Source organism: Oreochromis aureus, linkage group 10 (genome assembly GCF_013358895.1).
Source record: "Oreochromis aureus strain Israel breed Guangdong linkage group 10, ZZ_aureus, whole genome shotgun sequence".
Classification (NCBI taxonomy): Eukaryota; Metazoa; Chordata; class Actinopteri; order Cichliformes; family Cichlidae; genus Oreochromis; species Oreochromis aureus.
This window is the reverse complement of record NC_052951.1, coordinates 32,002,763-32,013,350: the sequence shown is the minus strand read 5'-3', so window position 1 is coordinate 32,013,350 and position 10,588 is coordinate 32,002,763. Positions and strand designations below refer to the sequence as shown.

The 10,588-nt window shown below is 42.5% G+C and overlaps 1 protein-coding gene across 1 annotated transcript; it reads left to right on the top strand.

Annotated features, from left to right (window-relative positions):
• The first annotated feature begins 1,226 nt into the window (after positions 1 to 1,226).
• On the top strand, positions 1,227 to 10,355 carry nop16 (NOP16 nucleolar protein homolog (yeast)). Its single transcript, XM_031750331.2, has 5 exons — positions 1,227 to 1,443; positions 4,374 to 4,482; positions 5,775 to 5,829; positions 7,465 to 7,571; positions 9,844 to 10,355. The coding sequence occupies exons 1-5, from the start codon at positions 1,337 to 1,339 to the stop codon at positions 9,985 to 9,987; spliced, it is 522 nt and encodes a 173-aa protein (XP_031606191.1). The 5' UTR covers positions 1,227 to 1,336; the 3' UTR covers positions 9,988 to 10,355.
• The last annotated feature ends 233 nt before the right edge of the window (positions 10,356 to 10,588 follow it).

Here is a 10,588-nt window from a genome sequence, read left to right as displayed (position 1 = left end):
TGATTTTTTTTAATGTTTTCTCTTGATGATGCATAATTTCACACCCCTTATTAAGAAATGTTTGATAAATTATTAATATCAACGATCATAAATGAGCTTTTAGTGCTTTAACTTACTGTTACAAAGTCTTAATTCATTTAATGGCATACATGGTAAAAAAAAAAAAAAACAGAGTTAACCCTGACCCAGATGTGTTACCATTGTGTCTTTGAATAAAACATTCCAACATGGATAGGTTTTTTATTCATTTATTTCTATTTATTTATTTAATAATGAAATATTAAATAATATTTTGCTTGTATATTTACTTATTATGATTGATTTTTGCATGCTATTACAGATTTATTACATGGTGGTGTATTGAACGATGCTGCTCGTGTTTAAAGATCAGTTTGTGTTGGATGATTGTTTTGTGAAGTGGAAAAACAGAATTTTGACTTTTAGCAGTCGACAAAAAAGCAGAAAGTTGTAATTCTGATTTATAATCAAAGTATTCATGAATGAATCGTTCATGGCATGTTCACAGTCATATACATGACATGGATGAAAATTATAGATTGATCGACGTTTATACCAGTTTAATGTTGAAGCTTTTGATATTGTAATGATGTATATTGTGGTTGGGTAGCTTAGTAATGCAATTTATCTGCAAGATAAGATACTAAAGCTTTAAAATGAATGATGCATTATTTGTATCCAACATATAGAAGAGTAAAAGAAAACAGCATAACCTGGGAATATGTTACAATGTTACAGTGTGTAAGTGAGTGAATGGTTGTACCTTCTTCCTGCTCTCATCCACTGTAAGATTAACAATACTCTGATCCAGTGACATTGTTGGGATGGGTCCATTCGAACCACATGCCCCCCTTCTGGACTCACCTCTGTTATTTATCTCAGCAGTTTTGCATAACATACAGCAAACTTAAAACTTTCTATTCTTTAAGTTTTTCCCTGCAAAATTATTTGAGTTACTTGATTTATGAAACAATTGTTTTAATCAGAGAAAATAATTTCTTCATTTATATTTTTATTTTTTGTCACATTATTTTGTAAATATTAAAATATTTTTTTTCTTGTACTATATTATTTTTCATTCTATTTCTTTATTTTCTTTTTGCAGGTGGACTCTGTACATTCTGAAAAAATAGAAAAAGTTTTTAATAAAAAACGGTTGGGTTGGAGGGGGCGTGGCTTGGTGGTCACGTGAACTGGACAAACCAAACACGTGCTTCCTGTTGCTGCCCGCATGTTGCCTGTCCCTTTCTGATTTTTTTGAGCCACAGTAAGAACAACACAAAGTGTGCAGCTCTGAAAACGGAGGAAAATCTCTAAAATGCCGCGAGCCAAGCAGTCAGCCCGGAGGAAGAAGTTTGACTACAACCGGAACCGGAAGAACGTGAAGACGAAGAACAAGAAGAAGTCGAACCCCAGGATCGAGCAGTGAGTGTTAGCATGTGTGCTAATATTAGTAGGAATGATGCAAAAACACGTTGTTAAGGCTGCAGCCAAAACATACCAGTGACCCGAGAGTCGACTAATTGATTGATCGAGTACATTCTTTACGTTAGTGAGTAGATTTACAGCGAATTAATTCACATTTGTTTAAAGTTGATTGGTCCCATTTGTTCAAGAAATAAGATAAGATAAGATATGATAACCTTTATTAGTCCCACACGTGGGAAATTTGTTTTGTCACAGCAGGAAGTGGACAGTGCAAAAGTTATGAAGCAAAAGTTAGAATACAATAAGAATAAATACCGTACACAACTGTACAGAATAGAATAAAATACTATACACAGTAGAATAAAATAGAATAAAATATACAATAGGATAAAAATAGAATACAAATGGACTAAGGAGCTTGGAAAGAAAAGCGTCTGGAGTTCTTTAAGTTGCTTGAAGACGTTTCACCTCTCATCCGAGAAGCTTCTTCAGTTCTAAGGGTCAAATGGTGGAGAGTCCCAGATTTAAACCTAGTGGGAGTTTCCCCCCCAAAGAGGGACAAAGGACCCCCTGATGATCCTCTACCTAATCACATGAGCCAAGGTGTGAAAGCAGGTGTGGGTCACAATCAGCCAGAGTTTCGGGTGAGCTCATTGTGAAACCTGGCCCCACCCTATCATGTGATTTCCTGAGGTCAGATGGCCCAGGATGTGAGTGGGCACTAAGGCGTCTGGGAAGGATCTCAAAACTGGATTATAGATGGCAGACAGTTGGTGTCGTAAACCACCGCCTCTGTTCAAAGATGGTCGCTCACAGTGGACATAAATTACTTCTTTCACTCCTCTTTAAAACCATCTGTCCTCTCTGTCCAAAATGTGAACGTTGGCATCCTCGAAAGAGTGTCCTTTATCCTTAAGATGCAGATGAACTGCTGAGTCTTGTCCCGTGGAGGTGGCTCTTCTATGCTCTTCTAACTCCCACTAGGTTTAAATCTGGGACTCTCCACCACTGACCCTTAGAACTGAAGAAGCTTCTCGGATGAGAGGTGAAACGTCTTCAAGCAACTCAAAGAACTCCAGACGCTTTTCTTTCCAAGCTCCTTAGTCTACGATGACCTGGATGACTGAGAACCTTCACACACATAGAATACAAATGCTTTATACAACTGAGTAAAAATACAACGATGCCAGAAAGATTATTGCACTTAGTGTTATTGCACATTTGTGGATGTGTGTGTTTGATCAGTTAAAGTCTTTGTTGTGGAGTCTGACAGCAGTGGGGAGGAAAGACCTGCGAAATCTCCGTCCCACACCGTGGGTGCCGCAGTCACTGAAGGAGCTGCTCAGTGCTGTCAGAGTCTCATGCATGGGGTGGGAGATGTTGTCCAACAGGGATGACAGCTTAGCCGCCATTCTCCTGTCACTCACCACCTCCACTGGGTCCAGAGGGCATCCTAGAACAGAGCTGGCCCTTCTGATCAGCCTGTTCAGTCTCTTCCTGTCCCCAGCAGAGATGCTGCCGCCCCAGCAGACCACACCATAAAAGATGGCTGAGGCCACCACAGAGTCATAGAAGGTCTTCAGGAGTGGGCCCTTCACTCCAAACGACCTGAGTCTCTGCAGCAGGTACACCCTGCTCTGCCCTTTCCTGTAGAGGGCGTCTGAGTTATGAGTCCAGTCCAGTTTGCTGTTCAGATGAACACCAAGGTACCTGTAGCTGTCCACAGCCTCAATGTCCATACCTTGGATGTTCAGTGGTTGCAGTGGAGGATGCTTGTGCCTGCGGAAGTCTACCACAAGCTCCTTGGTTTTAATGGTGTTGATCTGGAGGTAGTTCAGCTGGCACCAGTCCACAAAGTCTTGGGTCAGTCTTCTGTACTCCTTGTCGTCTCCATCAGTGATGAGGGTTCCATATTCCATATTTTGGCTAAACTCTTCATAAAAGACAGTATTTTATACTTTTAACTCAAATATCTGACTGTGAACTGAATATTTGTCATGAAATCAGCTTTTTGATGTTAGAGGATGAATGTACAGAGGCCCTCTGTCACTAAAACCTTACATGCTGTTTTTAATGCAGTTGTTTGATATACAGACGGATGATGGAAATGATCATTAGTGACGGTGACAGCCACTAAAATGTCCACTTTTATGTGAACCACAAACTGAAATATCCCAGCAGGTGTGCAGGGTGTCTTTAAAAATGCTGAGAAAACTGGACAAGTCATGCCCTTAAGAATTAGAAGGAAAAAAATCCCGCAAAGACCTGACACAGGGCCTGAGAGATGGAGCTACAGTTTACTGGCTGACAGGAAGTCATTGTTAACGAAGGGAAACAGGAAGATTAGGCTGAGGTTCGCCAGTTATCCAAGAACTGGACTGAAAATCAGTGGCAGCAGATCTGATGGAGTGATTATTCACCATTATCACTCCATCAGAGGAGCCATGTGTAAAACACGCTGGAGGCTCTGTCATGGTTTGGAGCTGCATTTCAGCCAGTGGAGCTGGGTATCTTGGCAAAACCGTTAAAAAGTACCATTAGATTTTGATCCACTACGTAAAATCAACTGGAAAGCATCTGATTGGCAACGGCTGCATTTGTCAGCATGACAGTGATCTCAGTCTCAGTGCAGTAAAAGCATATCTGGATAAAAGAACAGCATCAGTCATGGATCGGCCTCCCCCGAGCCAAGACCTCAACATTATTGAAGCACTGTGGGGTCATCTTGAAAGTGAACAGAACAAAAGAAAGCTTTGAAAGTCTTGGGGTGGCCCAAGAACTTTAACATTTGATTAGTAATAAATCTGGTGAATAACTGTGTTCCTGTGTATTAAAGACCTGATTCTACAGACAAAGTTGTGCTCTTGGTGACGTGCTAGGCTACAGTAGATGAGCTGTTCTCATGTCTAACGTGTTGTCGTTGTCAGATCTCAGATTCGAAATGCGTGGGATGATAACAAGTCCGTCGCCAGGAACCTGCAGGAGATGGGTCTGGCTTTTGATCCTAACCGCTCTCTGCCCATAAAACAGCAGAAGGTAAGAAACTGCACACAGTTTAGGTTTCAGATCTCTTTAGCTGCGCTTAATTTGCTCCAAAAATATGTTTTAGATGCAGTAAGGATCCAAAGTCAGTTTCAAAATATAAATATGAATTTATTCATAATCTCTGGTTGTGAATGTTTATATCTTATTCAGGTCTTCTATCCAATCTCTCTAATCATCTGTCATTCAGTTTTGGTGAGCCTGTCTGAATTAGCCTCAGTTCTTAGCTGACAGGAGTGGCACCGGCGTGGTCTTCTGCCGCTGTAGCACATCTGCTTTAAGCAGTTCAGAGATGGTCTTCTGTCTACCTTGGCTGTAATGAGTGGTTATTTGAGTTCCTGTTACATTCCTATCAGCATAAAGCGCCGTGGCTATCCTGACCTCTGACATCAACAAGGCATTTTCAAACCGCTCACTGGATACTTTCTCTTTTTCAGACCATTCTCTGTAAACTGTAGAGATGGTTGTGGGAAAATCACAGCAGAAAATCATCTTCTGAAACACTCAGACCAACATCGTCCACCTTCCTGCCTCATTATGATGCTTCAGCAGGTCACCCTGATCATATCCACACAATTGGCTGATTAGATATTTGTGTTAACGAGCAGCTGAAGAGGTGTACCTAATAAAGTGGTCTGAGAGTGTATAGCTAAAGATGAAAGTGATTAAAGTAGTCATATTTATAGCAACTGCAAAAACCTGAAATGAGGGAATGACCTCAAGTTTTTGCTATAAATTCTGGTAATGTTAAAAACGACCAGCACATTAAACTTACAGAATATTTGTGTTCACGTCCTGCAAATGTTAGTTTGAGCCTGAAGGGGGCGACAGAGTGTTAATTATGAAGTCTGCACTCAGCCTGAGATGTTTGATTGCTCCAGGTTTCAGACAGAAACAGAGACGCTTCCTCCTGAAAGTATCCCCGGTGATGTTTTACAGCTGCTCGTGTTTTTAATTAATCACTGCTGCCGTTTCAACTCGGGCCTAAACCGAGTGAATCCTGGCCTGCGGGCTGCACTTTGTTTTCCAGCAGCCTTCAGACACGTTTTCTTTTTGTTCTCCTGTGATGGCGACTAAATGATGAATTTGTGTCTTCCCCCCGGGCTCGGCGGCGAGGACACTTAAATGGTTTTGTCTCCCGAAACGTTGTCGCAGACGAGATAAACCACATTTCACAGCTGTCATCGCGTCGCATTAGGGTGGAAGATGGATGATTATGTTTATTAACCCAGAGTCCAAACAGGCTGCCTGATGACCTTCATTGTATTTTTCTTCCACACGTGCAGCTCCTCAGGGAAGATAAGAAGCCTGGCGTCGTCACCAAACCCTACATCGTACAGCGTGAGTGTCTCCTCCTCATGTACATGAATGTCTGCTTCACTTCGTCCTGCAGGTGACAGGTGGTTTCCAAACGCTAAGCTAAATCCCACCTGCTCATTTATTCGTTTATTATTCTTTTATCTGGAGCGAGGAGTTGTGTCCATGATGTCAGCATGTTTTTCTGTCAGACTTTCTATGATTTAGGGATGATTTCTAGTTCATTGGCTCCGATCAACGTGAGAATAAGATGTGATCCTATAAAGACAATAAGTCGATGGAGAAGCAGTAAGATTATGTGCCAAGGTTGATAAATGACAATAAGAGAACAACAGAAAGGTCGGTGACCTCAGCAGAGGCATCCAGGCCTGCTCATTCAGATGTGGAGGGTTATCATCCCGACTCTGGACTCCATCTGAGGGTCTGACATCTTCACCCTGAGTCTGAGGAGGAGTCCATTCACCTTTCTGAGAAAGCCTTTCAGTCTGTGCCCACAGTGTGAGGGCAGGAACGTAGATCGGCGCTCGTCTCCGTCACTAACATAGCCCAACAGAAGCGACTGAGCCGGCCGCTGCACAGAGACCGAGGCGGGTTTGTTGTGTTCAGAGTTGGCTGGATGCCGCCCACCACGGCTCGTTTAAAGCCTGCTCATGGATGCCAACCAGGCTGTGCTTGTAGGATTTAGCTTGGATCAGCAAATATTCCCAAACACTTCAGCCGCACACCGGTCTGTCCGGCTCAGCTCTCCCTTCGCTCGTGAACTCGACCACGAGGCAGCCGGGGTGGGTAGCAAATCTGTAAAATTACAGAAAAAGTTCTCTTAGCTCATCACCCAGATTGGTGGATTTTTCCATAATAGTGAAAAAAAATATCTTTACTGCCATTTAATTGTTTATCTGTTTTTTATTACTTTAGTATGAATGGCTGTGGAGAGGTCTGTTCAACGGGACAACTGTAAATTTCATGTCGAGAGTTTGTGGCCTCACATTGGGCGAAGACATCCACTGGGCCGGATCCTGGCCCCCGGGCCTTATGTTTGACACCTCTGATATAGGGGGTCTTCTGATTGTTGGCATTTCTCAGTATTGTTGTGGGGTCTTTACCTTGCAATATAAAGCACATTGTTAACAATGTGACTTGTAGTGTGAAGCACTTTGAGTGGACAGACACTGTGGAAAAACAAGAGCATGGTGCTGGAGCAGGGGCGGAGTCAGGATAAATTGTCCTCGGCTGTGGATGCCGCTGCAGTTTTCTCACTGATGTGTTTTCCTTTGCTGCTGCTGCTGAATGACATGTTAGTGTTTTTTAATGAAGGCTTCTTCACTTCACTTCCAAAAGTCTTTTCATGTTGCTCACACTGTGAATGCAGCCTAATTAAACCAATTAAAATGAAAGCGGCGTTTCACTTCTGCGCAGCGTGTTTGTTGTGATGTTATAGAAGCAGCAGCTGCAGATTCAGTTTTTATTTCCAACCTGTGGCAAGGTCGCAGCTCAGAAACACTCCTTTGTGTCGGCAGCCTTATTTCAGTTTGCATGTTTTCCTTTTATATCCTTCAGTGTTTTTATCTCCTTAAAGCTGACTAAGATGGAAAATGTACCTTTTTTCTGTTAAACTTGATAAGAGTGTTTTTGTTCTTCGTGTTTGGTTTGTGTGAGCAGAGCTGGAGGCGGAGGCCAGCCTCCCCGGGAAAGACACCAAGACGTTATCGACCGACCTGATCGAATACGTTCAGTACATGATCCGAGAGCACAACGAGGACTACAAGGTAAGAACGACCAAGCCTGGACCACAGTGATGGGACTGTCCTCTGGATTTAACAGTAAATTACAGATCCTTCATTTTACAGCCAATTTCATGAGTTATTCATGAAAATTTCACAAAAATGAGCAGGTACTGACAGTAAAAGGTCAGGTTTTTCTGCTTGGAGACATCAATGACCAAATGGCCGTTACTCATGTGCATTACCCATGGTCCCTGCAAGAGGCATCCCATATCTGCACCTGTAACAGCCTCGAAGCACGTCAGGGCCTGCTTTCTTATTTAAGGGGGAGATAGGCTGGAGCATGTGTTATCTTTGTGTTTCATGAGCCTGTAACTCAGAAAATAATCACGTTATGAAGATAAATATTAAATATACTGCAGTTATTGCACAGAAAAATCAGCTGATTCTGAGGAGGTCGGATCAGAGGCATTGGTTGTTGTAGTTTTTTTAAATTCTTGGAATAACCCTGAAGTGACTTGGATAAACAGAGCAGTGTGTGGCAGAGTTTTAAACCGTGCTTTTATTAGAAAAAGGACTCATTAAAATGGATTTTCAACAGCTGCTTTAGATGAGACTGAGTCACCGCCGGGAGCGCTGCCAAGCCGGAGTCGGTCAATAAGAGGGGATATTGTGAGAGTGTGGATTTTTCTTTATACAATGAAACGTCCTTCACGGAGAAATGTTCCATCCTTGACTTTTTGAGCCGAATGTGTCAGCTGGAGCTTCGCACTGAGAGAACATGTAGGCAGATTCAAGTGTTTTTACTACAGTTTAGACCCGAGTTTATACTTCTGCTCCCATTAACGTGATGCTTTTTTAAATTTTACAAATTAAAACACAGAAAAACATTCACACTGAGGTCAACCATCAAATTATCACAACAACAGATGGAATAACTGCAGATAAAGTGGGAAAAAAACAATCTACTAAAAATACCTGTAGAAATACTTTAATCGACGAGTACTACATCAGTCAGAGCGATGTGATCAGCTGGCTCTCCTGCAAGTCACTCGTCCCACTGATCCCATCAGACTCCGCCATCTTGGATTGCAGCTGTAGGTGCTGACAGTCATCACTAGCTGTGGTCCAGCTGTGAGTCGAGATCCTCTGTGGAGAGTCAGCTGAATGACATTGAGGATCATCTCAACAGCAGGTTGAAGGGAAGTCTCTGATGCGAACGGAATGACTGAACTTTCAAAATAAAATGTAATGGAAACATTTTGTTAAAAATGAAACTTTAAAATCAGGTGCTGAATATACTTGGTGGTTATTACACCTGATCACTGCCCAGGTATAATTATTATGTAGGAAACACTCATTGCCCCTAACACCGCCCCTCTCTGAGCTTGGGGCAGCTGGAGGTTTCTTCCTGTTAAAAGGGAGTTTTTCCTTCCTGCTGTCACCAAGTGCTTAGGTGGTTGTTGTATTGTTGGAGTTTTCTCTGTATTCCTGTAGGATCTTTGGCTTACAGTATGAACCACGTTGAGGGGAATTTTGTTGGGATTTGGTGCTATATGAACAAAACTGAAAAAGAAAAGTCCTGGTGCAGAACAGGAGTCATCTCCTGGCTCTTTGTCTAACAATACTTTATACAAGGTGTTCTTCACAGACTCTCATTAGGGGGGAATCTTTTAAAACTTTTGTCTGCCTCTCCCCTGAGTCTTTTATCCAATGACTGACTCCAGCTGCACCTTCCTGGGCTCAGCTGGGCTGCACATGAACCAGTCCTCCACTGGTTGCAGGGTCTTTTTAGGGGGATCCTTAATTTTCCGCAGAAGAAATCCACTCGACAGCTGTAGTCGAGTGGATTCGGTCCAAAGGATGAGAGTCTCACTGGAAAGGAAGCTGAAAGATGTTGAAAACAACTTGGACAGCAAGTTAGCTGGTGTCTGAAAGCACAAGCTGGTTAGCTGAACTTTGAAAATAAGAACATGGTCGATCATGGAGGAATAAAAATTAAAGATCAGCACGTAGCAGGTGACCATACCGAGTGTGGTGGGAAATGCTGAGAGTTGAACCGACCACTTGTTTTCTAATACAGCATGGATTCATTATTTAAACTAAGACCCCATCAGTCACTGTAAACGAAGAGCAAGATGCTGACAGTAAAAAGCATTCAGCCTGAATCTGCTCTGAATTCAAAGTCTTCCCAACCTGTTTGGTTAATTGAAGCCGATCCTCTGTGTTTAAGCATCACTTAGCTGAATAACGTCTGGTTAAAGTTTGCAGAGGAACGCCCTCTCACGCTGCTGTCCCTTCCTTCCCCGCTCTGCAGGCGATGGCCCGAGACGAGAAGAACTACTACCAGGACACGCCCAAACAGATCAAGAGGAAAATCAACGAGTATAAACGCTGTCACCCGCAGCACTACGAGGCCTTCGTCAGCTCGCTCGCAGCTCCAGAGCCGATGGTCCAGTAGAAGATCCGCTGTGGGTCTGAGGAAGTGGACTGTGGACATTCAGACTTAGGTCGAGTGTTTGGACAGACAGTAAAATACTGGAGCTGTCGGCGAGTGCCAAGGAAACACGTCCGTGTTGTATTTCTGGGACGTTTCTCTTCTTTTGTATTTTTAATTGAGTCATTTTGTTTCAGGATTTATTCGCTCTTTCTTGTGAAAGTCAAACATGACTGAAATGAGATTTTTAATAATTTAAACCCCTTGAAGCTCATCCAGCAGGTGTGGGGTTTTTTCCCTTTCTGGGATAAAAGTATTTCACTTTCCTCCATTATCCTCATAAACCACAGGAGGACCCAAACATCCAAGTAAAATCATGAAAAATGAATCTATTTTTAATGGTGTGTTAATTGATTTCTGTTTTTATTCCCAAGCAAACCCGCGCAAAGTCCCAAACCACAAGACAAGAATGATCTGTGCAGGGATCAAATATAAAGTGAGATGCTAAAATAAAGAAGTCGGTGAATCTTTTCACTGATAAATAACAAATATGTGAGCGGTTTCCAAACCCTCTGGAATTTTTCAGCCAGAAATAAAAGTCGGGATGATTGTTGAGGACGCTCAA